The 26,770-nt window shown below is 46.6% G+C and overlaps 3 protein-coding genes across 4 annotated transcripts; 2 read left to right on the top strand and 1 right to left on the bottom strand.

The window, feature by feature from the left end:
• The first annotated feature begins 12,822 nt into the window (after window positions 1-12,822).
• LOC109741100 (F-box protein At1g52495-like) lies at window positions 12,823-14,206 on the top strand. Its single transcript, XM_045230438.1, has 3 exons — window positions 12,823-13,325; window positions 13,481-13,992; window positions 14,196-14,206. The coding sequence occupies exons 1-3, from the start codon at window positions 12,823-12,825 to the stop codon at window positions 14,204-14,206; spliced, it is 1,026 nt and encodes a 341-aa protein (XP_045086373.1).
• Window positions 14,207-17,122: 2,916 nt separating this feature from the next.
• Window positions 17,123-18,309, top strand: LOC109741028 (protein TIC 20-v, chloroplastic). Its single transcript, XM_020300108.4, has one exon. The coding sequence runs from the start codon at window positions 17,421-17,423 to the stop codon at window positions 18,072-18,074; it is 654 nt and encodes a 217-aa protein (XP_020155697.1). The 5' UTR covers window positions 17,123-17,420; the 3' UTR covers window positions 18,075-18,309.
• Window positions 18,223-22,501, bottom strand: LOC109741014 (transcription factor BIM2). Of its 2 annotated transcripts, none has more exons than XM_073502285.1 (11): window positions 21,191-22,501; window positions 20,984-21,067; window positions 20,431-20,739; window positions 20,226-20,337; window positions 19,946-20,015; window positions 19,765-19,860; window positions 19,615-19,653; window positions 19,303-19,468; window positions 19,029-19,176; window positions 18,812-18,938; window positions 18,223-18,664 (listed from the first exon to the last, which is right to left on the bottom strand). In XM_073502285.1, exons 1-11 carry the CDS (start codon window positions 21,204-21,206, stop codon window positions 18,611-18,613), a joined length of 1,221 nt encoding a protein of 406 aa, XP_073358386.1. In that variant the 5' UTR covers window positions 21,207-22,501; the 3' UTR covers window positions 18,223-18,610. The 2 variants fall into 2 exon arrangements, with proteins under 2 accessions (XP_073358386.1, XP_020155690.1); XM_020300101.4 differs by having other exon boundaries at window positions 18,223-18,637; window positions 21,191-21,347.
• Between the last annotated feature and the right edge of the window lie 4,269 nt (window positions 22,502-26,770).

Below are 26,770 nucleotides of genomic sequence, written 5' to 3'. Positions count from 1 at the left end.
TTTTAGTATGAAAATTAATAGAACAAGTTTATTTTTATTAAGAAAATTTAGGTATATGAGATTATTTGAACTAGTTGAATTAATATAACTAGTTTATTTTTAGTAAATGCTTAGTTGAACTAGTTGAATTAATATAACTAGTTTATTTTTAGTATGAAAATTAATAGAACAAGTTTATTTTTAGTAAGAAAATTTAGGTATATGACATTATTTGAACTAGTTGAATTAATATAACTAGTTTATTTTTAGTAAATGCTTAGTTGAATTAGTAGAACTAGTTTATTTTTAGTAAGAAAATTTAGGTATATGAGATTTGATGATCTAATTAAAATATTACTATATATAGCTACTTTATATATATATATTTTTTAGTAAGAAAATTAATAGAACTAATTTCTTTTTAGTAAATTCTTAGTTGAATTAGTTGAATTAATAGAACTAGTTTATTTTTAGTAAGAAAATTTAGATATCTGAGATTTGCTGATCTAATTAAAATATTACTATATAGAACTAGCTACTTTATTTTAGTAAGAAAATTAATAGAACAAGTTTATTTTTGTTAAATGCTTAGTTGAATTAGTTGAATTAATAGAACTAGTTGAACTAATAGAAGTAGTTGAATTAGTTGAATTAATAGAACTAGTAAATGTTTAATGTTTCACCTATATGAACATAAGAAATGTCGTCTGACGACGAAAAAGATTTCATTAAGTGTGAATACTGTGAAGACCAGCGCGGCCTCTGCGACAGAAATTTCCTTGTTGATGATAGTGTTGGGGAACGTAGCATAAATTCAAAATTTTCTACGCATCACCAAGATCAATCTATGGAGTCATCTAGAAACGAGAGAGAGGAGTGCATCTACATACCCTTTTAGATCGTGAGCGGAAGCGTTCAAGAGAACGGGGTTGATGGAGTCGTACTCGTCGTGATCCAAATCACCGATGATCCTAGCGCCGAACGGACGGCACCTCCGCGTTAAACACACGTATGGAGCAGCGACGTCTCCTCCTTCTTGATCCAGCAAGGGGGGAGGAGAGGTTGATGGAGATCCAGCAGCACGACGGCGTGGTGGTGGAAGTAGCGGGATCCCGGCAGGGCTTCGCCAAGCGCAAGCGGGGAGGAAGAGGTGTCACGGGAGGGAGAGGGAGGCGCCAGGGCTTAGATACTGCTGCCCTCCCTCCCCCCACTCTATATAGGGCCAAGGGAGAGGGGGGCGCAGCCTTGGCCCTTCCTCCAAGGAAGGGTGCGGCCAGGGAGGAGTCCATCCTCCCCAAGGCACCTCGGAGGTGCCTTCCCCCTTTAGGACTCTCCCTTTCCCTTATCTCTTGGCGCATGGGCCTCTTGGGGCTGGTGCCCTTGGCCCATATAGGCCAAGGCGCACACCCCTACAGCCCATGTGGCCCCCTGGGGCTGGTGGACCCCCGGACCCCTTTCGGCACTCCCGGTACAATACCGATAATGCGCGAAACTTTTCCGGCGACCAAAATAAGACTTCCCATATATAAATCTTTACCTTCGGACCATTCCGGAACTCCTCGTGACGTCCGGGATCTCATCCTGGACTCCGAACAACTTTCGGGTTACCGCATATTAATATCTCTATAACCCTAGCGTCACCGAACCTTAAGTGTGTAGACCCTACGGGTTCGGGAGACATGCAGACATGACCGAGACGACTCTCCGGTCAATAACCAACAGCGGGATCTGGATACCCATGTTGGCTCCCACATGCTCCTCGATGATCTCATCGGATGAACCACGATGTCGAGGATTCAATCAATCCCATATACAATTCCCTTTGTCTATCGGTATGTTACTTGCCCGAGATTCGATCGTTGGTATCCCGATACCTTGTTCAATCTTGTTACCGGCAAGTCTCTTTACTCGTTCCATAACACATCATCCCGTGATCAACTCCTTGGTCACATTGTGCACATTATGATGATGTCCTACCGAGTGGGCCCAGAGATACCTCTCCGTTTACACGGAGTGACAAATCCCAGTCTCGATTCGTGCCAACCCAACAGACACTTTCGGAGATACCTGTAGTGCACCTTTATAGCCACCCAGTTACGTTGTGACGTTTGGTACACCCAAAGCATTCCTACGGTATCCGGGAGTTGCACAATCTCATGGTCTAAGGAAATGATACTTGACATTAGAAAAGCTCTTAGCAAACGAACTACACGATCTTGTGCTAGGCTTAGGATTGGGTCTTGTCCATCACATCATTCTCCTAATGATGTGATCCCGTTATCAACGACATCCAATGTCCATGGTCAGGAAACCGTAACCATCTATTGATCAACGAGCTAGTCAACTAGAGGCTTACTAGGGACATGGTGTTGTCTATGTATGCACACATGTATTTGAGTTTCCTATCAATACAATTTTAGCATGGATAATAAACGATTATCATGAACAAGGAAATATAATAATAACCAATTTATTATTGCCTCTAGGGCATATTTCCAACAGTCTCCCACTTGCACTAGAGTCAATAATCTAGTTCACATCACCATGTGATTAACACTCACAGGTCACATCACCATGTGACCAACATCTAAAGAGTTTACTAGAGTCAACAATCTAGTTCACATCACTATGTGATTAACACTCAATGAGTTCTGGTTTGATCATGTTATGCTTGTGAGAGAGGTTATTAGTCAACGGGTCTGAACCTTTCAGATCCGTGTGTGCTTTACGAATATCTATGTCATCTTGTGGATGCTACCACGCGCTACTTGGAGCCATTTCAAATAACTGTTCTACTATACGAATCTGGTTTACTACTCAGAGTCATCCGGATTAGTGTCAAAGTTCGCATCGACGTAACCCTTTACGACAAACTCCTTTTCACCTCCATAATCGAGAAAATTCCTTAGTCCACTAGATACTAAGGATAAGTTCGACCGCTGTCATGTGATCGATTCCCGGATCACTATTGTACCCTTGACCAACTCATGGCAAGGCACACTTCATGTGCGGTACACAGCATAGCATACTGTAGAGCCTACGTCTAAAGCATAGGGGACGACCTTCGTCCTTTTTCTCTCTTCTGCTGTGGTCAGGTCTTGAGTCTTACTCAACACTCACACCTTGTAACACAGCCAAGAACTCCTTTGCTGATCTATTTTGAACTCCTTCAAAATCTTGTCACGGTATGCGTTCTTTGAAAGTATCATCAGGCGTCTTGATCTATCTCTATAGATCTTGATGCCCGATATGTAAGCAGCTTTATCCAGGTCTTCCTTTGAAAAACTCCTTTCAAACAACCCTTTATGCTTTCCAGAAATTCTACATCATTTCGGATCAACAATATGTCATTCACATATACTTATCAGAAATGTTGTAGCGCTCCCACTCACTTTATTGTAAATACAAGTTTCTAACAAACTTTGTATAAACCCAAAAACTTTGATCACTCCATCAAAGCGTATATTCTGACTCCGAGATGCTTGCTCCAGTCCGTGGAAGGATCGCTGGAGCTAGCGTACCTTTTAGCATCCTTAGGATCGACAAAACTTTCTGATTGTATCACATACAACCTTTCCTTATGAAAACTGGTAAGGAAACTTGTTTTGACATCCATCTGCCAGATTTCATAAATGCAGCTAATGCTAACACGATTCCGACGGACTTAAGCATCGCTACGGATGAGAAAATCTCATCGTAGTCAACTCCTTGAACTTGTGAAAATACTCTTTGCCACAAGTCGAGCTTCATAGACGGTAACATTACCGTCCACGTCCGTCTTCTTCTTAACGATCCATTTATCTCGGATTTCATGGCTTCTAACCATTTGTCAGAATATGGGCCCACCGTCGCTTCTCCACAGCTCATAGGTTCATCGTTGTCCAACAACATGACTTCCAAGACAGGATTACGTACCACTCTGAAGTAGTATGCATCCCTGTCGTCCTATGAGGTTTGGTAGTGACTTGATCCGAAGTTTCATGATCACTATCATAAGCTTCCACTTCAATTGGTATAGGTGCCACAGGAACAACTTCCTGTGCCCTGCTACACACTAGTTGAAGTGACGGTTCAATAACCTCATCAAGTCTCCACCATCCTCCCACTCAATTCTTTTGAGAGAAACTTTTCCTCGAGAAAGGACCCGTTTCTAGAAACAATCACTTTTGCTTCCAGATCTGAAATAGGAGGTATACCCAACTGTTTTGGGTATTCTATGAAGATGCATTTATCCGCTTTGGGTTCGAGCTTATTAGCTTGAAACTTTTTCACATAAGCATCGCAGCCTCAAACTTTTAAGAAACGACAACTTAGGTTTCTCTAAACGGTGTCGTCTCAACGGAATTGCGTGGTGCCCTATTTAAAGTGAATGCAGTTGTCTCTAATGCCTAACCCATAAACGATAGTGGTAATTCGATAAGAGACATCATGGTATGCACCATATCCAATAGGGTGCAGTTGTGATGTTTGGACACACCATCACACTATGGTGCTCCAAGCGGTATTAGTCGTGAAACAATTTCCACAATTTCTTAATTGTGTGCCAAACTTGTAACTCAGATATCTCTATGATCATATCATAGACATTTTATCCTCTTGTCACGACGATCTTCAACTTCACTCTGAAATTACTTGAACCTTTCAATAATTCAGACTTGTGTTTCATCAAGTAAATACACTCAGCATCTACTCAAATCGTCTGTGAAGTAAGAACATAACGATATCCACTGCGTGCCTCAGCACTCATTGGACTGCACACATCAAATGTATTACTTCCAACAAGTTGCTCTCTTGTTCCATCTTACTGAAAACGAGGCCTTTCAGTCATCTTGCCCATGTGGTATGATTTGCATGTCTCAAGTGATTCAAAATCAAGTGAGTCCAAACGATCCATCTGCATGGAGTTTCTTCATGCATATATACCAATAGACATGGTTCGCATGTCTCAATCCTTTCAAAAACGAGTGAGTCCAAAGATCCATCTACATGGAGATTCTTCATGCGTTATATACCAATATGACTCAAATGGCAGTGCCACAAGTATGTGGTACTATCATCACTATTTTATGTCTTTTGGCACGAACATGTGTATCACTGCGATTGAGATTCATTTTAGGTGCAAGACCATTGAAGGTATTATTCAAATAAACAGAGTAACCATTATTCTCCTTAAATGAATAACCGTATTGCGATAAACATAATCCAATCATGTTTATGCTCAACGCAAACACCAAATAACAATTATTTAGGTTCAACACCAATCTCGATGGTAGAGGGAGCATGCGATGCTTGATCACATCAACCTTGGAAACACTTCCAACACATATCGTCATCTCACCTTTAGCTAGTCTCCGTTTATTCCGCAGCTTTTATTTCGAGTTACTAACACTTAGCAACCGAACCGGTATCTAATACCCTGGTGCTGCTAGGAGTACTAGTAAAGTACACATTCATATAATGTATATCCAATATACTTCTGTCGACCTTACCTGCCTTCTCATCTACCAAGTATCTAGGGTAGCTCTGCTTCAGTGACCGTTCCCCTCATTACAGAAGCACTTAGCCTCGGGTTTGGGTTCAACCTTGGGATTCTTCACTAGAGCAGCAAATGATTTGCTGTTTCATGAAGTATCCCTTTTGCCCTTGCCCTTCTAGAAACTAGTGGTTTTACTAACCATCAACAATTGATGCTCCTTCTTGATTTCTACTTTTGCGGTGTCAAACATCGCGAGTTGCTCAAGGATCATCATGTCTATCCCTGATATGTTATAGTTCATCACGAAGCTCTAATAGCTTGGTGGCAGTGACTATGGAGAACCATCACTATCTCATCTGGAAGATTAACTCCCACTCGATTCAGGTGATTGTAGTACTCAGACAATCTGAGCACATGCTCAACGATTGAGCTTTTCTCCCTTAATTTGTAGGCTTAAGAAACTTGTCAGAGGTCTCATACCTCTTGACGTGGGCATTAGTCTGAAATCCCAATTTCAGTCTTCGGAACATCTCACATGTTCTGCGACGTTTCAAAACCGTCTTTGGTGCCACAATTCTAAACCGTTAGCATTACGCACTGAACTATCACGTAGTCATCAAAACGTGTATGTCAGATGTTTCGCAACATCTACAAACGACGCTGAGGTTCAGCACACCGAGCGGTGCATTAAGGACATAAGCCTTCTGTGCAGCAATGAGGACAATCCTCAGTTTACGGACCCAGTCCGCATAATTGCTACCATCAACTTTCAACTAAATTTTCTCTAGGAACATATCTTAAACAGTAGAACTATTGCGTAAGCTATGACATAATTTGCAAAGACCTTTTGACTATGTTCATGATAATTGAGTTCATCTGATTAATGAATGAACTCCCACTTAGATAGACATCCCTCTAGTCATCTAAGTGATACATGATCCGAGTCAAACTAGGCCGTGTCCGATCATCACGTGAGACTGACTAGTCATCATCGGTGAACATCTCCATGTTGATCGTATCTACTATACGACTCATGTTCGACCTTTCGGTCTCTTGTGTTCCGAGGCCATGTCTGTACATGCTAGGCTCGTCAAGTCAACCTAAGTGTTTCGCATGTGTTCCGAGGCCATGTATGTACATGCTAGGCTCGTCAACACCCGTTGTATTCGAACGTTAGAATCTATCACACCCGATCATCACGTGGTGCTTCGAAACAACGAACCTTCGCAATGGTGCACAGTTAGGGGGAACACGTCTCTTGAAATTTTAGTGAGGGATCATCTTATTTATGCTACCGTCGTTCTAAGCAAATAAGATGTAAACATGACAAACATCATATGCAAATCATAAGGTGACATGATATGGCCAATATCATCTTGCGCCTTTTGATCTCCATCTTCGAGGCGCGGCATGATCACCTTCGTCACCGGCATGACACCATGATCTCCATCATCGTGTCTTCATGAAGTTGTCTCGCCAACTATTACTTCTACTACTATGGCTAACGGTTAGCAATAAAGTAAAGTAATTACATGGCGTTTTCATTGACACGCAGTCATACAATAAATTAAGACAACTCCTATGGCTCCTGCCGGTTGTCATACTCATCGACATGCAAGTCGTGATTCCTATTACAAGAACATGATCAATCTCATACATCACATATATCATTCATCACATCCTTTTGGCCATATCACATCACATAGCATACCCTGCAAAAACAAGTTAGACGTCCTCTAATTGTTGTTGCATGTTTTACGTGGCTGCTATGGGTTTCTAGCAAGAACGTTTCTTACCTACGCAAAAGCCACAACGTGATATGCCAATTTCTATTTACCCTTCATAAGGACCCTTTTTATCGAATCCGATCCGACTAAAGTGGGAGAGACAGACACCCGCTAGCCACCTTATGCAACTAGTGCATGTCAGTCGGTGGAACCTGTCTCACGTAAGTGTACGTGTAAGGTCGGTCCGGGCCGCTTCATCCCACGATGCCGCCGAAGCAAGATAAGACTAGTAACGGCAAGTAAATTGACAAAATCGACGTCCACAACTACTTTGTGTTCTACTCGTGCATAAAAACTACGCATAGACCTAGCTCATGATGCCACTGTTGGGGAACGTAGCATAAATTCAAAATTTTCTACGCATCACCAAGATCAATCTATGGAGTCATCTAGCAACGAGAGAGAGGAGTGCATCTACATACCCTTGTAGATCGCGAGCGGAAGCGTTCAAGAGAACGGGGTTGATGGAGTCGTACTCGTCGTGATCCAAATCACCGATGATCCTAGCGCCGAACGGACGGCACCTCCGCGTTCAACACACGTACGGAGCAGCGACGTCTCCTCCTTCTTGATCCAGCAAGGGGGGAGGAGAGGTTGATGGAGATCTAGCAGCACGACAGTGTGATGGTGGAAGTAGCGGGATCCCGGCAGGGCTTCGCCAAGCGCAAGCGGGGAGGAAGAGGTGTCACGGGAGGGAGAGGGAGGTGCCAGGGCTTAGATATTGCTGCCCTCCCTCCCCTCCCCCCACTATATATAGGGCCAAGGGAGAGGGGGGCGCAGCCATGGCCCTTCCTCCAAGGAAGGGTGCGGCCAGGGAGGAGTCCATCCTCCCCAAGGCACCTCGGAGGTGCCTTCCCCCTTTAGGACTCTCCCTTTCCCTTATCTCTTGGCGCATGGGCCTCTTGGGGCTGGTGCCCTTGGCCCATATAGGCCAAGGCGCACACCCCTACAGCCCATGTGCCCCCCCCCCCGAGGCTGGTGGACCCCCGGACCCCTTTCGGCACTCCCGGTACAATACCGATAATGCGCGAAACTTTTCCGGCAACCAAAATAAGACTTCCCATATATAAATCTTTACCTCCGGACCATTCCGGAACTCCTCATGACGTCTGGGATCTCATCCTGGACTCCGAACAACTTTCGGGTTACCGCATACTAATATCTCTATAACCCTAGCGTCACCGAACCTTAAGTGTGTAGACCCTACGGGTTCGGGAGACATGCAGACATGACCGAGACGACTCTCCGGTCAATAACCAACAGCGGGATCTGGATACCCATGTTGGCTCCCACATGCTCCTTGATGATCTCATCGGATGAACCACGATGTCGAGGATTCAATCAATCCCGTATACAATTCCCTTTGTCTATCGGTATGTTACTTGCCCGAGATTCGATCGTTGGTATCCCGATACCTTGTTCAATCTCGTTACCGCCAAGTCTCTTTACTCGTTCCGTAACACATCATCCCGTGATCAACTCCTTGGTCACATTGTGCACATTATGATGATGTCCTACCGAGTGGGCCCAGAGATACCTCTCCGTTTACACGGAGTGACAAATCCCAGTCTCGATTCGTGCCAACCCAACAGACACTTTCGGAGATACCTGTAGTGCATCTTTATAGCCACCCAGTTACGTTGTGACGTTTGGTACACCCAAAGCATTCCTACGGTATCCGGGAGTTGCACAATCTCATGGTCTAAGGAAATGATACTTGACATTAGAAAAGCTCTTAGCAAACGAACTACACGATCTTGTGCTAGGCTTAGGATTGGGTCTTGTCCATCACATCATTCTCCTAATGATGTGATCCCGTTATCAACGACATCCAATGTCCATGGTCAGGAAACCGTAACCATCTATTGATCAATGAGCTAGTCAACTAGAGGCTTACTAGGGACATGGTGTTGTCTATGTATCCACACATGTATTTGAGTTTCCTATCAATACAATTTTAGCATAGATAATAAACGATTATCATGAACAAGGAAATATAATAATAACCAATTTATTATTGCCTCTAGGGCATATTTCCAACAGATAGGCGCTTCAGCATCAAGCTGGATGAGACCTTCGAAGTGGATACAGTAAGTCACAACGACAAGTCTTTTTTCGTAATTAAGCATGACTTATATATGCTTCATTTGCTTCAACTTATAATTTTAAATTTTCACTATTCTACTAGCGCATCCCTTGCCATGCAAGAATTTTTGTCTTGGATAAGATAGGTTTCAGTGCTATGGAAACTATGGAGGTAAAGAGAGTTTACCTGAAGACCGAGCATGGTTATACTTTCAACGTCAAATTATACAATGCAGACACGTACACCTATTTTGAATGCAAAACTTGGCAAGCACTATGCAAGGCTTATGCATTTGAGCCTGATATGGTTATCACTTTTGATATTCGTCCGGAAGATGATATTGAAGGTAATAGAGACATCTGAGTCGATGTGCAGACGCCTCCAGTTCTACCATTATGTGAGTTTCTCAACCATATTTATGTCTTTGATATTGTTTATTCAAAAATAGTTGACAACTAATTCTATTGACAGCTTATTTCCATTCAAGCAAACATGTCCGGCGCTTGGTAGACAGGACCTACTACTGTCCCGGAGCTGAACTAAACTGCGAGGAGAGAAGTCATTATGTTTCATGGCTTGAGGATCTTCATACTGTTAAGACAAATTTTCTTCCTGCACTTAGAAATGTTAGTACTCAAAACGTGCGACCAATAGTGATCGTATTGAACTACGGTCACATCTATTTACGAAAGATGGTAAGATTTTTACTATTTGTCCTCAGTGCATCTTTTGCATACATTATTTTTTTGCTAAACTTTCATTGCTAAGTATATTAATTACTATACGATGTTCTTTAACAGGGACTCCCGATGACAGTTGTGCCTCAGTGGATCGAGACTAAAGGTCACGTGTCAATGGTTAGCTTACGGCCAAGATATCCTACATTGCACATGAGTGCATTCAGGATTTCTAAAAGCGATGAATGCTTAATAGTGAAAGATTGGAGCAAAAGTGTTAACGATCCCAGAGAAGTACTAGGGGCAGCAATGAGAAGCGCAGCCCACGATTAGGAGACAGGTTCATCTGCATGCTCCAGTATGATGAATCAGGAGAGCTATACATGTTCTATGCTATTTTACCTGAGAGAGAGCAGCAGGAGTGATTTAGCTAGTTCATGCTCTTAGTACTTTTGTCCTCTCATGTCCGCGTTCTTCATCCTGAACTTAATCTCAAAGGGTGATTTGCTTTTGTGGTGTTATGAACGCTTATAATATGATGACCATATTGAACTCGATGATATCTTTGCTTCTGGTACAAGTGAATGTTTTTTCTTTAAGCTAGTGTTGGTGCTGATTAGATAGCGGTAATGACTATGATGATTAAACAGTGGTAATGACGACTATGATGATTTTTAGCTAGCTAATTTACTGTTGTTGATGATATGATGCAAGAGTTTTTATATTAATATGATGATGATGATGATGATGATGATGATGATGATGATGATGATGATGATGATGAGTTATTATATCATTTATAAAAGAAACCGCAGATTAGTTTCAGCTGGATGGATCCTAGCTAAGTGATCAAGTATATGCCATATCCATATTATACTTGATCACTTAATTATAGGTGATCAAGTATAATATGGATATGGCATATACTTGATCACTTAGCTAGGATCCACATGCATTCAGTCGAAACTAATCTGCGGTACTTTCACCTAATGATTTAACAACTAAAATAATCACTAAATTAAATTGAAAACACAAAATTAAAGGAAAAATAAAAAATAATACCAAAACACCCCCAAACATTTAGTACCGGTTGGTGTTACCAACCGGTACTAATGTCCTGCACGCACCCGGGCCTGGCTCGTGCCACGTGGTGGCACTTTAGCGCCGGTTTGTGATGAACCGGTATTAAGGGGGGGACCTTTAGTCCCCACTCTTTAGTGCCGGTTGTGGAACCGGCACTAAAGGCCCTTACGAACCGGCGCTAAAGCCCGGTTCTGCACTAGTGCATAGAGTTAGGTAGACAGTTAATCGCGCTGAATCATTTTGAAATCACTCATGGACAAGGAGGGTCAACAGGCTCTCTGCATCGCCGAGCACCATAGACAACGACCACCCTATGCGTTCGCAACATGGGCAACCAAGCGTTCACCAAGATGCATGACGGCCATGCTCTGCAGTATGTCCACACGCTGACGGTTGCTGAAATTTTCACGGGCGAGGACATCACGACACTACAGTGCCCAGGTGGTTCATTCTGTAGTAGAAAGAAAGAGTGTTCCAAGAATAAGAACGAAAAAAGAATTAAAGTGGCCAAATGATCCATTGTTTTGGAGAAGAAAAGAATGTTCCAGAAAATAAAGCGAAAAAAAGAAAGGAAGAGTATCTTATAAAAGAAGTAGGATCGAGAACTAGAACTAGCGCGGAAGGAGGAAGAGAAAGATGAGACGTCACTGACGAACACACTGATGTTGACCTGGTGTTTGTTGGCGCCAACGAAGATTGACGAAGAGGCTAGGAATAAAAGATGTAGGGAAGGACGAGGAAGAGAAGAACGATAAGTACTTCTAGCAATGAATGTTGTGTGGGCTAGAGGTGGAGTTTATTGGAGACGAGGAATATGTTCAGGTGGCCACTCGCTTTACAAGTCGGTCTTAATTTGCAAAGTTGAATGGACCTTTGAGAATTAGCTCTATAGTTATTTGTTATTTTGTGTTAATAGTATATGTTAGCTCTACCCGCTCTATTATATTGTAAATATAAAAAGTTGCATACATGTTGCAACGCACGGCGAAGGTGAGGTGAACATCATCTGGTTCTAAAGGTGAGGGCTCAAGTGAGAAATGTCCCGGTATGACGAAAATTCGAGTAGGAAATGAAGGGCCCGATAGGAATAAAGGGAAGAGTGTGCCGTGGAGTGGGGTTTTTGTTGTTGGGTCTGCGTGTTGGAGATAACATGAAGAATAGTCCAGACATCCATATTTCTTCCCCATATATGATATGGATTTGGGGAGCCTGGACTATCCAGACATTTAAATTCTGGGAAGCCTATTGGGCACTCATCTAATGTTGGAACACACCCGAACGTATGAGGGAAAAATGAGCTTCGACCTTGAAGATAACTCTATTTATTTATTTATTTTATTTATATATACATTATAACCCGTAGCAACGCACTGCCATTCTACTAGTAAAAGATGTAGTAATTATGTTTGCAGATCAATAAAGCTAGCCATCGTGTGGCGTTCGCTAAAAAAGGATATTCATTATAGATTCACTACATCTTCTAAAAAAACTACACTATAGATTCACTACAGACCAACAGAATATTCATGGTCACGTGGATAAAAACTTACTTTTTGAAAGTCTCAAGCATTTGGTTTGATTTTAAGAAAAAAAAACCGACTCTCTATTTTTGTGTACTCCTTGCAACGAACCTGGATAAAGATGGAGCCAGTCCATTTCCTGAAGACTCCTCACTCCACGACCATGGAACGACCACGGCGGATCTGGCGATCGGCAGCCTCCCAGCCGGCGACCATGGCGGATGCCACGAGCGCAGGAGCGACGCCTCTCCTCCCTGGCCTCCTCGACGACGTCGTAATCTGTGAGATCCTTGTCCGCCTGCCCCCCAAAGCCATCCTCCGCTGCCGCGCCGTCAGCCGTGCCTGGCGCCGCACCACCTCCACCCGCGACTTCCTCCTCGCCCACCACGCCCGCCAGCCCGCCCTCCTCATCACCTCCGGCCACAGTTACGGCGGCCGCCTCCACGACCGAGACCTCATCACCTACGACCATCGGGCCGCCGACGCCCAGCTGCAACACGTCGCCCAGCTTGACGAGAGGGACTGTGGCCTGGTGGCCTCCTGCGACGGCCTCCTCCTCATCTCACATAACAGGTACAGCAAGGATGCCTGCTCCTCCATCTACAACCCAGCCACTCATCAACACGCTCCCATGCCTGCGCTTTGTGACTTCAAGGTCCGTTGCACGGTCTTGGGGATGTATCGGCACCACCCTCCCGGCGAGTACCCGATACTATGGTATCGTATAAATGAGGAAACCGATGATCATGAGGAGGAAATCGATGATCATGAGGAGGAAACCTATTTTTATGATGATGCCTACTACTCCCTCTGTAAACTAATATAAGAGTGTTTAGATAACTAAAATAGTAATCTAAATACTCTTATATTAGTTTACGGAGGGAGTACATCTTTGCATTGGACTCCGTCCAGCCGTTGAGGAACATCAGGTGCCCGCCGGAGGTTGAGCAAGTGCTTTTACACCGTGAGGCTACGGCAGCTGTTCTGTTTCGTGGCAACCTGCATTGGCACATAGAACAAAATGAGACTGAAAGCAACATGATGGTGATCTTCAACACCACAGCTGAGTCGTTCCGGCAGATGCATGCTCTGGTTGTTCTGGCTTATAAAAATGATCTTGCCTACGCGGACTTGTTTGACATGGATGGCGTGCTTGGCATGTTTAGTTGTAATGGGGCCGCGAATACCATTGATATCTGGGTGTTGCAGGACTATGAAAGCGAGGTCTGGACCTTCAAGTGCAAGATTGAATTGCCGGTCACTGAGATCAAGGTGTTGTGTGGAGAACCTGACAATTGTTGGCATGCGGTAGTCATGTCTGTGGATGGTGAGTTGCTTGTGCTAGTCCAGTATGCCGAGTGGCTACTTCAGATTGACATGGATGGTAAGTTCGTTGCCACTTTCCATAACAAGTCACTCAGTCTTACAAATTTTCATCTCAAACAAACTCTTGTTCCACATACTTTCTTTCCGACACTAGAATAATAAATAGATGGTTCGTCTGAACGCTGAAGACTGTTGAGTGAACTGGTGCTTCTTTATGTCCTAGACGTTTGTACCTCTTCTGCTGCAATATGTATGAATCAGATCCACCATAAGCCTACTAGCATCTTTGTTGATGCATATAAATTTATGATCAAGAAACTCACACTGTTTCGTGTTTTGTGCAATCTATGCCTGTTTTCGACACCATTCCTTGAAGGAAGTGACGGTTGTGCATGTTGATTCTAAAACTATCAAGTCATTTTGATGTGTGTTTGAAATGTGTGCTAACTACCCTGCGTGATGTTCCTATTATCTTGAACTGGAGAATTATTTTGCTCTGTTCAATCTTGACATAAGATTGAACTGGAGGAATTTATGCTTCCTCCAGTATTCAACTTCAACATAATATCGAACTAAAACCTGTACTGATAAGCCGAACAACGGCTTGTCAGGTCCCACATGTGTTCCTGTTGAGACATTGTAACTGCCAGCCATGTTCATTTTTCTCTGCTGGCATAGCAAGATCATCTCCGCTACTGTTGGTGAAGGGAAGTTTTCTACTCATCTGGTCTCAAGCAGAGGACAAGACCATGCAATTATTACGTGGTGATGCAGTTGTACAAGCAAGTAGAAAGTTCCTTCTCATCATTTGAATTACTCCCTCTCAAGCTTTTTATAAGACGCTTTTAGAGTCCATGGCACTGTCAAAAAACGTCTTATATGAAGTTACAGAGGAAGTATTATTGAAGGATGACTGGGCACTTGTTACTGCATATGTATTATGTGCCAGTGCAGGGGCAATTGTTCAGCTGCTCAAATTTAGGCGACTCTTCTTTTTTGCATTTTGTGCTCTTGGGTGCACTTGTTTCGTTGTACTTCTACCGAGCTAGTATATACGATATTTCCACCAGATAGTAAAGGATCTGTGCAACTCAAGTGGCAGTTCAGTCACCCTCAATGGTATGGCATCCAAAATCTATTTTGTTAATACTCTTCCGACCTGATTGTTAGCAGAATACATGTACCCGTTCGGATGTTAATAAAATACTCCCTCCGTTCCGAAATGCAGGACGTTTTTTCACTCTATGTTAGTGTCAAAAAAACATTTTACATTTTGGGACGGAGTGAGTAGTCACTAACTTAAGTTACAGAGGGTTTTAGCATATGGTACTGCTGATGAAGTTGTTTACAGACAACATAGATGATGGCCAAGAATTTGTGTGGTTATTGCCCGCAGCAAGGAAGTTAAGCGCGCCTTCTGCTTCATAACAAGAAGGGAATTCAAGTCATCACCCTGTCCGTGATTTTTGTTCTTGGATTGAATTGTAGCATCTGCATCTGAATTGTAGCACCTTTGCCTGCGGCACAAGGTGTTGGCCGAGTGCCGGCAGGAGCTCTAGCCAAATGCGTCAGTTTGATTCCATTTTCTTCACGGGGTAGTGGTCATGGGGATTATTTTGGGGGAAGCACAAGGTACTGCGTTGGCTCTATGCTCTTATCTATCCCAAGGTTCAGTCCGGCATCACCAAGGTGAATCAAAACGGTTTAAAAAAAGGAACAAAAATACAAGCTTCACACTTTCTAGACATATAAGATTGATTGTTGACATGTGTATGAAATGATTTAACTTTATATGAAATATACGAGAAATGTTTCTGAAATTGATTAAATGATTGAAATGTATGTGTGTGTGTGTTTCCGAGGACCGGCATGAGCACCCTTCATATAAAAGGAAATGATGGAAAAAACATGTACACGATGGCAAAACACCTAAGAAACCAAAAAAAAAAAAAAAAGATTTCTCAGCCGATGCACCCAGTGGGCATGGCTCCAACAGACGCCATCTCTCTTTGCTTTGATGGCTTCGTAAGCAAACATCGCCACCTCATAATGCGAAATACGAATCCGTGTAAAAATACACACGTTCCATCATAGTCCGGTAGGAAGACATACCCTGGTAACTCCTCATGCATCCAGACACGTGGTTCCAGATGATAAGAACAAGGGGTCTCCCATGCCTGGAGACACAACTGACAATTCGGGCCACACGACCGGCCAAAATAATTAACCTCTTCATGAAATTTATGAGTAATTTCTTTGAAACAAATGGATTTTATGTGAAAGATATGTTGATACTTTTTGAAATTAATTGGAATGTGTCTGAACCAAGAATTACGAGTTGAGGAGTTGACGAGTCGAGCCGAGGTTGAGACTCATAGACTAATCGTGACTAGTGTAGACTACTGATGGACTAGTCGACATGGTACTGTAGTACTCAACTTACAGTAATCAACTACTAATACCAAGTATGTAATGTAGTATATATTGTATATTATACAATAAAAATTGAGTTGATCCACAACAGAAGGGTGGATCCAGGGGAGGAGCAGAACCAACCAAGGGAGAGCATCGTAATGCTCCTGGCCGCCGCTGCCGGCAGCGGTGGTGGGTAGCAGCAGCAGTGACGGGCAATGGGCAGTGGCCTAGTCCCAGGTGAGGCGGATCATTGTGGAGCGAGCCTGGAAAGCTAGGGTTGCAATTTTTTCCCTCCCGCGGACTAAGCTCTGCTCACTTATCACTCCCAAATTGAGTCGATGAACTCAAACAACCAGACTAGGCTAGACTAGTCGCCACCGCTTGACTCAACAAGCTAGTCTACACAAAGAAGCTAGCCGACTACTAGAATAGTCGCACGACTAGTCAAGACTAGTCGTTAGACTCATAATCATTGGTTTGAACTAGGAAGCTTTTTTCATTTATGTTTTGACATCTTTGATATTTTTTCTTTGAACTTTTGAATTTATTATGAATCTTGGGGAAAATAATTTAGCTATTATTGAAAATTATTTTTGGTATTTACCGGTATGCTACACAAAGCCCAAATGTATAAAAGTAAAAATAATAGAGAAATACATTGATATACTTAATTACGTGGGAAGATTCCTTGTGAGTTGGCAGCAACTGGTTGGCTGAGAACACTGGATCCGTTTGTTCTGGTCAGTAAGCGGCCACTCCTCCCCTTTCCGGCCTTTCAACGGCACGCCGAAGCTCGGCCCACGACCACGCCGGTGGCCGGCCTCCGTTCCTTCCTTCCCACCACGGCAGGTCGGCAGCACCAACCAATCTCCCCGTCTCCCACTCGGCCACATCCCCCAAAACTCCACAAAAATCTCCACTCCCAGTCTCCAAGGTCCAAACCCGCCCCGCCCGGAGGCAAGCAGCCGCCGCCGCCAAGCCAAACGCCCCGCCGCCACCACCTACACCTCCACCGCCGCATCCCTCACACACGCCCCGCAGAAATCCCGAGCCTTCCCCCGCCCGCGCGCCATGGCCTCCGCCGTCTCGCTCCTCCTCTCGTCCCCGCGCCCGCTCCACCGCGCGGCCCCGTCCCTCCTCAGCCCGCCCGCGCCCCGCCTGCGCCTCCCCCTCCTCGGCCCCTCTCCCGCGACCGCGCTGCTCCCGCGCCGCCCCCTCGCCCCGCCGCCGCGCGCCAACAACGACAACAGCGACGCGGTGGGGGCGCCGGACCGCCTGGTGGCGGCCGTCGCCTACCTCTACCCGTTCCTCGACGGCGCGCACCACGGCCGCTTCCTCGTGGCCCAGTACCCGGTCTTCAACGCCGTCCTCAGCCCGCTCGGCCCCGCCGCGCGCCTCTTCCACTCCTCGCCGCTCACGCCCTTCCTCCTCTTCATCACCCTCTACTTCGCCGTCGTCCGCAACCAGCAGGCCTTCTCCCGCTTCGTGCGCTTCAACGCCATGCAGGCCGTCGCGCTCGACGTCCTGCTCATCGTCCCGGACCTCCTCGCGCAGTCCTTCGCGCCCTCCGGCGCCGGCATCGGGCTCGACATCTTCACCAGCCTGGAGAACACCGTCTTCCTCTTCCTGCTCGTCTCCCTCCTCTACGGCGGGGGCGCCTGCCTGCTCGGGATCACGCCGCGCCTGCCCATCGTCGCGGACGCGGCCGAGCGCCAGGTGATGTGAGCTTGCTCCAATCTTACCCACGACAAAAGGGAAACGGAATCTGATACACCCGAACATCTCCATGGTTCATTCATGTTTTTGAATCTTAATTCACAGGTTTAGTATAGTACAGTCGTTGTTATGATTTTAGTTGTAAATTCAATGGATGGAATCATGAAAAGCTGATACAATGGCATTATAGATCACTCCAGTGTATGACAAATCAGTTGAATTGTTATTATAGCTTTCGATACAAGCTGCATCCTAGGACCTCTTCTATAATAACAAAAGAAAAAAATGAGTTGAATGAGGGAGAAATACACACACATTGTACAAGAATCTGAACTGCATTTACAAAATCAGCAATAAGAAAATCCGGAAGAATTCTGCTGCTCTCCCAATAGCAGCTTTCCTTGGTATATGAATGAAGCTTAGGTTAGTAAAATGTAACTGCAATATAAATAAAAGAATTGCATCAGTTGCGGTCATGCTGCTGCAAAGTCCTTGTCTGAACTTCACGATGAATGAATTGTCTAGTGCGGGATGGAGATGTAGCTTCAGTCGCACCGGAGTCTCTTGGCTACCTGGACAGGTTCTTTGCCTTCGTTAGCCTATGAAATGAAGCGAAAATACTGGGTAAATGCTCGCTCTCTGATTTTTTAGAACAATGAACAAGTCATAACATGATTTAGAAACTTTCTTAAGCGAACTTTTCCCATTTGATCAGTAAACATAGGTACATCGATGCATCATTGTACCTTTGAACTGTCATGTATATGAGCATTGGCTCTGGCCCGTCTATCCATATTGATCTCTACGGATATTTTAGTTTGAGATGGGTCTACCCCCGACTTCTGTAGAGCTTCTTTCAGTTTGTGTAACAACCTGTCGCAAGTCAAAGCAGTGTTCAGTTAGTTGCACTATATACATTTCTAATGGTAGCTTCATGTAAGCAAAAACAGTTTAGGGGCTTACCCTTGGGAGTAAGCACTAGAAAGACTCTGGCTGTCATCTTGCGGCATTTGTGTATCATGCTTGCTTAGCAGTCCGTTGCTTGCATCACAGTTTTGGTTCATGGTTGACATACTTAGCCACGGTAGCTGATTGGTAGGCATACTGTTCTCTGCATTTAAAGACACCAGGCATGGTAAATATAGCTCTCACCATCTACAAAGAACCCTGCCTATTTAAATGTAATTAAATAATGCAGAAGGTGAACATAAAAGCATATGACTAATTTGCCAAATACCTGCTATGTTCTGGGAGGAACCGGGGGCTGTGCTGATTTCTCTTGCACTTTGTGTGTTGAAGAGAGAAGCAGCAGGTGCACTTGCAATGCCTTTGGAACTGTATTGCTCTTTGTTCATGTCCTCTGTGGTAGCTGATAAGCCTCCTCCTTGGACTTGACTGATGTTCTGTGAAATCATGATAAAGGATATAAATGAAGGCGCTTGGCATTGATATACGATGGGTTCACTTAAAAAAGGAATTTATCACAAGTAAAATACAACTTTGTGCTCTCTGTTATCTGCAATTCCAGTATTTCTGTTATGGAATTTACCTGTGTGTTCCTCCAACGTGATCTGTAGTACACTTTGTCCTGCCAAGAATTAAAAGGTCGAAGGAGAAAGTAAGGTTAGAATCAAGTAACCCTGTCTTTGTTTCTGGTAAAAACATCGCATATTGTACAATGTCTATACATAGTACATACCCATGGCATGCAGTTGGCATCGACGTCGTTCTGTTCAGGAATGCCTGACTCATATTTTTGGCATTTCTCTTGCAAGAGCCGTATGTATTCAATGACCTGTGATAAAAATGTTCCACGTGGTGAGAATTTGCAAGTATAACCTGCTGACTGCTGTGCCAAATTTACAAGATGTTGTATGAACCTCCAGAAGGAAAGAAGCTTTATCCCTCTTCTGATCACAGTTCGGCAGGAGGTCTCGGAGTATGTCAAGCCTGAAGTAGAGCATGGATAGACACTTCTTAGAAGGTTACGATCATATCCTAAGAACAAATTATTCTGGAATAGTATGCAGCACGCGTTTACTCATGAACAGATTATGCTTAGCTCACTCTTTCTATCTATTGCTAATGTGTTATAAGGTTCTAGCCTGTGCACTCTGCACAATGCAATTCAGTATGGAATTATGATCGCAGTCAGCTTGCCTGTCATTTATCTTGGTCCTCCGTCGCTGCTCGGTAGCGGAATGCTTTGATCTCGGGCTGCTGGGATCCTGATCGGCGCTGCTGCCGCTGCTTCTCCCCTCTGCTCTCGACCCTGAACATTCACAGCAGTCAGTGTCTGAACCCGTATAACATACCTGGTTTGCTATCTGGTACTACAAAGCATTTTTTGTACCAATCATCTCACCTCTAGATCTCTTATTGTCGGTGCTAGAATCTTGCCACATCGTGGGTGTTGGTGGAGCACTGTGAACCATAATTCCAGACCGTGCTTCATGCGCAATCTCCATTCTCGAGCCGTGAGAGACCGAAACAGACGGTTCCCTGCCGGTGCCAGCCTCCTCCCTCGGCTGAGCGTCAGGCAATTGCCTGATGCTGAAGGTCCCGACGCCGCCCGGCAGCACGTGCTGCCCCAAACCTGCCGCGGAGCTGGCCGCGCCATCGCCGGCACCCCCTGCCGTGCCGCCGCCGTTGGCTGACTCAAGCGACTTCATGGCTGCATCGAAATGTCATGTCTTCATGGGTTAGCAAGCTGACACGCATGCATGCTCAGGTGATCTGCAGGTACCGGAGTGCGCATGCCATTCTTGCTCACCAAGATCGGCACTTGGTTTTCAAAGCGAACATGCAGGAGAATTGAAGGTGGACAACACAAGCCTGAACGGAGATACAGCATACACGGGGAAAGGAAACACCAGCCCGGCAATTGCAGGTGGAAAGGCAAGGAGAGGAGACGGTACCTTGCTGGCCGGAGCGCTGCCTGTGCTGGAACGCCGACGAGCCCCCGGCGCGGAGCGAGAGGAAGTCGTGGGCCGGCTCCTCCCCTGCGAATTACGCGTGCATGGCCGAGCCATGGCACGCCATGGTCAGCATCGATCGACGACGGAAGGGAGAAGCTAAAAGAGACACGAAGGAAGACGGCGGAGTTTCTTTTGACATGTGTTTACCTTGGAAGAGCTCCATTGCCGGGACAGCAGGGGGCTCAGGAGATCTGTCGGGGCCGCCTGCCGTCGCAGCAGCAGCAGCAGGAATGACGGTGGCTGGATCTTGCTGCTGGCTGCTACTCTGTACTAGTCCAGTACTGGCGGATGGAATGTTCAGCGGGTTCGGCTGGCAGAGCTTATTATAGTCGGCAGAGCGAGAGAGAGAGAGAGAGAGAGAGTCGGGGAGGCGAGGCGAGGGGATTGACAAGGATTTAACAAAGTGGGAGCCTGCCTGTCTGTCTGCTTGTGTTGTATCCTCAAAAGTTTATACGCACAACAGCAAGGGTAATCTCTCTCTCCTCCACGTCTCCTGCTCAACGTAAATAAGAAGCAAAAATAAATTAGGGTAACAGCAAGCAAATTGATGCAAAGACATCGGCGTGGCGGCCGGCGAGCGGAGAATTACGCGTCGGCAAAAAGTAATAACACTACGGACACCGCTGGAGATGCACGGTGGATCGCCGGTAATTGAGGTACAAAACGGACAGCGCCGGAGCAGATGGATGGATAGATCCCGTGCGCGCGCGTCCTCTCTGGAGGAGCGAAAGGAAAAGGAGCTACTGGCTAGCTAGGTCGCGTAGTCGATCACGTGCTCCGCCGACGATGAGAGGCGTTGTGGTGGAGGTGGGTGGGCCTCCCGCTAGCCCGGCCTTTCCCTCTGTCTCCACCGCTGCACATGCCGATGGAGGCGGCAGCTAAGCTACGCAGCCGGCGCGCGCATGCATGCATGATCCCGCGCGCTCCCTCGCTATATCGACGATCCCATGTCATGTCATGTGCCCGGCGGGTGAGCCAGCGCGACGCGGATCGTCGGCACGGCACGCGTGATCCGTGCCGCGCGTCGCCATGATGGATGCTCTGGCTCTGGCTTTAGGCCGGCTTTACAACCTCCATCGATCAAGACAGTGAGAGGAGCGCAAGCGCGGAGAAGATCTACCTACCGGCCGGCCGGCCTGTCTCGGAAACCGTCAAAACAGCCGGCCGGGCGGGTCGGGACCCGGGAGATCAAGCAGATCGATCATGCGTGCGCGCTCCCGATCCATCTGGATCGTCTGCGTGCATGCCCCTGTCCCGTCCCTGTCTGCCGTGCATCGCGCATACGTAGGTGCCGCCCGTGCACGTGCCAACAGTGGGGCTAGCTCTCGTGGCTCTCTCATGGGTCCGTCACCTCACCTCAGGGGAACGACGACGTCCCCATCATTCACCATGCCGCGGTGCGTGAACCAGCCAGGACACCACTCAGCTGATCGCGTCTCGTGCCCTCCGCACGGCACCACCACCAGCAGCAGCTGATGGCACGTGAAAGAGAGATCGGATCACGGGCGTCTCGCGAGCTGCGGCTAAGGCGAGCGTCGGGTCAGATCAGATCAGATCGATCGCCTGTTTGATTAACAACAAATCTCGCGAGGTGATGGAGCGGCGACGACGACGACCTTTGTAGCTCTAGCTACGGGTAGCTCAAGATCAAGCTGGGGTTCATGAACCCTGGCATAGTAAGTAGCTAGCCACCACCACTAGCCAGTGGCTACCTACCTAGCCTAGGTAGTAGTAGGGGTTAAAACTAGGACCGAGCTAGCTCAAGCACTCAGCAGCTGAGCACAAAGTCGTTGAGCGACAACGCAAAAACGACAAGCTGGGTGCGTGCATGTGCATGTGCCCCGCACAACCCCACGAAGCTTCCCGGCCGTTTCCTCTTGAGGCATAGCGAAATGTTACCGTATATATTATCTAGATCGATCTGCGAAATGATTTGTATGATGGATCCCATCATTGACAGCAGGGAGGGAGGCCAGTGAGAGACCGACGTGCCCGGCCTCTGAGGTCTGAGCTCTGAGCTCTGAGCGGAACATTCCCTCTGCAAACCCTCTGAGGAATCCGTTTAGGGATCAGTAAACAACTCGCCACCCGATTACCACCACTACTAATAGTTAATCAGGCCCGGATTAGTAAAGCATATCCTGGGCATCGACAGTCAGATCTGAGCCTAGTTTAGCTTAGCTTGGGGCGCGCCATCACGTGGCCAACGCACCCGTCCGTCCGTCCGCCCGTAGCCACCGCCAGGCAATTACTTACTCGGCTCAGTGGCGTGCTGGTGCTTTGCTTCGTGTCGCTTGTCGTTAGCTGCAAAAGCGAGGCCCCGTCTCGACTCTGGAGGGATGAAACTGAACTGTTTTCATTTGGCGAAATTCATGCGACATTCCTGGAGTGAATTGCAAAAAACCACCACATTTGAGGCTTCATCTGCGGAAAACCACCAGGTCGCTAATCATTTGCAAAAAACACCGCACATTCAGTAAACATTTTGCAGTTTGCACTGAACAGGTGATTTAGCCCATTTAATCACTTTCTGACATGTGGGGCCGGACTGTAAGGAGCTGACTTGGCAAAATAATCACACACAGATCCCTAATAGATTTAAAAAAAACAATAAGCCCCTGGACCATGCCCGGCTCCTGTCACCGCCGACCGGGCAGTCGCGGAGACGAGGAGGAGGTGGAGCGAAGAGGAGATGGATAGGAGTGAGCCGGCGAGCGCGGCGTGCGCGTCGCGGTGGCCGACGGTGACGGCGAGCAGGCCGGCGCGTCCCCGGCAGAGCGCCATGGCCTCCTGCTCGGCGCACCCACGACACAGCGCCACGACCATTCCCGGCGAGGGTGGAGCGAGGAGACGGGCAGGAGTGAGCCGACGAGCAAGGCGTGCGCGTCCCCGAGCGCGTCACGGTGGTGGGCATCGACCGCGGGCAGGTCGGCGCGCTCGTGGCACAACCGCACGGCCTCGTGCTCGTCCTCCTGCCGGGCACGCCCGCGACACATCACCATGACGCGCGACGACTGGGCAGGTGGTCTGGCATGGCCAGATCCCAGCGGTGGTCTACGGTTCGTGAAGCAGCGGTCGGAGGCGCGCCATGGATTCAGGCGGATCCGGCGACCCCGGTGCTCGGCGGAGTTGGAGCGGCCCCGCTCGCCGTTGCCCTCGTTCGCCTGCCCTCTGCCCGGCGGCAGAAGCATCCAAGCCGTGTCGTGCGGACGGCTAGACACATCACCAGGGCGCACCATGCTGGGCAGGTCGGCCACCGCGATGCGCCTTGCCGGCCGGTGTGCCCCCCCTGTCGCTGCGCGCGAGGAAGGAGATGCCCTTCGTGGGGGAGGGGGAGAGGGAGGGGCTTGATTGCTTTTTTTTTTAAGATTCAGGGGCGTATATGTCAATTTGTTGCCAAATCAGCTCCTTACATTGCGGCCCCATTTGTCAGAAAGTGGTTAAACGGGCTAAATCACCTAATCAGTGCTTTTTGCAAAAAGTTCACTGAATGTGCGGTGATTTTTGCAAATGATTAGTGACCTGGTGGTTTTCTGCAGATGAAGCCCCAAATGTGATGGTTTTTTGCAATTCACTCACATTCCTGCGACACAGCGAGAGTTACCGAGACAGCCAAACCAGCGCCACCCATCGGGAGTTGGCGAGACAGCCGAATGGTCGCGCGATCATGGATGTATTTTGGTTTTGGTCGCTTGATTTTTCGGTTCGATTTGTATGTGCGGAACATGGATCTGTTTTTTAGGGGGGAAGCATGCATGTAAGCTCGGGGCTTTGGGAGTGCGCTGTCGCCTTCATGGCACGTGAGACGCCTATCATTTCCAACTTTGGATCGTGATCCATCGATCGATCGATCGGCACCGAAGAAAGAAAGTTCACCACAGTCCACAGAGGGTTACATCACGATTCCCCTCTCGCACACACTACGGCAGATAGCGAGAAGGGAAAACCTACGTAGTGGCTACACGAATCATAATTGTATCATCATAGTATATTCCAGTAGGTGAAATCCTCTTTTGCCTTAGCTTCTTTTTTTGTTCCTTTTCTTTTGCTTTTGAACTGAACTGGTACTGGTCTGCGTGGTTTCTCTTAATGAAATCGGAGGGGAAACCATTTTTTGCTAGAAAAATATTAATTTCCAGTAGGTGAAGCAGAAGGTAGCAGCTGGAAGAACTAGCTAGGAGAACTTAATCTTGTGAGCGCCGTTGAGGTGCCGGGCAGCCGCGGCCATCCGCCTGGCCGGGCCGTCGCCGGCGACCGGCTCGCCGTGGCTGCCGCCTTCAGAGCCGCAGCAGAAGCTCGCCAGCCACGACGCCAGCGCGGCCGGCCAGGAGAAGCTCTGTGGTTCGTACTCCATCATCACCTCTACCTCCCAGGATGTATAGCTGAACTGTGCAAGAACTGAAGCGAAGCTTAGCTTGGCTGACTGTTGTGGTTTGGTTACACTTGTTTATTACCCGCCCCTTTTATAGCGAGATGCTCCGTGGAGACGTGTGCTAGCTGGGGACGAGTTGCTTGGTGATGAAGTCGCAACGTGCGAGATTTTGGGTTGGTTCGTGGACTGCTCTCCGTCTCCCGCCGGTCAAGGCGGGGCGGTAAAGGTGATGTATGCCAAGGAACGTTCGGGTGTGTGTGCAGTGTCGACAGGTTCCTGGCTTGGTGATGCTGAGGCTGAGCTGCCTAAATGGAGGAATTCAACTGCGTGTCCTACGACTTGAGTGCCCATGGCTGGGAAAAATGGCAGGTGTTGCTTGCTTGCTTCCAAGCGCCAAGTCCAAACCCTACGCATGCAGATTGACTCCTCCGGGTCGCGACATGTACTCTATGATTGTTCAGCAAGAAAATGCAACGTCTCTGTCAGTGCTACCATTGCGCGTCCTGAATGTGGAGTACCTTTTTTCTTCACGCGCATTTTGTTGGAGTTGTATCAAATATTGGACTTGGATTCGAATTGTGTGTAGGCGAGAATTATGGAGTCGTGCCCTAATAGCAAACTAAAACCATGACAAAAATTATGGAACGGAACTAAGGGAGTGCAAAGTAAGCTATGACACGCGGCATGGTGTGAGTGTGATGCACCAGAAATGGACCGGTAAACGGCCTGGCATCTTGCACATATTTTTTGAAGAACAAGAAGCAAAAACATGTTATTCTCGAACCGAACGCAGAAAACAGAAAAATAAAGTTTAAGTCGTGTCTTTTGCTCCTTGATATGTTGTCATTACTAGCACATTGCCCATGCGTTGCTACGGAGCCAAATAAAGAAGTTACATTGAGATTGTCGCCAAATAATTTGATTTTTTGTGTATAGAATTAGGAAAATTCGTTGGGAAGAGAAACTAAAACCACGAGCATGATTTTGAGTGAAGTCCCACTTTTACAATTTATTAATTTAGTTTTTTTACAAGTGTTGTTCTCACATTAAAGTGGTATCGCATTTGTTTATTTATGTTAGGTCTGACAATGGACTAAAGGTACATTTGTTTACTTAAGTCGCTCGAAGGTTTCTAGTCTACATGTGGTAAAAGTCCATTTGTTTATTCTGTTGTTAGTTTCATATGTGAACTTGCAAGTGCATCTAGTGCCCCGTGCGGCTTTGGATGATTAATGACAATGCAATTATGGGACTGATGTGTTTCCGAGTATACAGAGTTGAATGTTCCTAAGGATTTTGTTTAAATTGAGAGTTATGACCCCCCAAAAATTGTGATGACAATGAATACTTTCGGA

The sequence above is a fragment of the Aegilops tauschii genome, chromosome 6 (assembly GCF_002575655.3).
Source record: "Aegilops tauschii subsp. strangulata cultivar AL8/78 chromosome 6, Aet v6.0, whole genome shotgun sequence".
NCBI classification, from domain to species: Eukaryota; Viridiplantae; Streptophyta; class Magnoliopsida; order Poales; family Poaceae; genus Aegilops; species Aegilops tauschii.
Note: the sequence above shows the minus strand (reverse complement) of the source record. Positions and strands in the feature narration are given on the sequence as shown.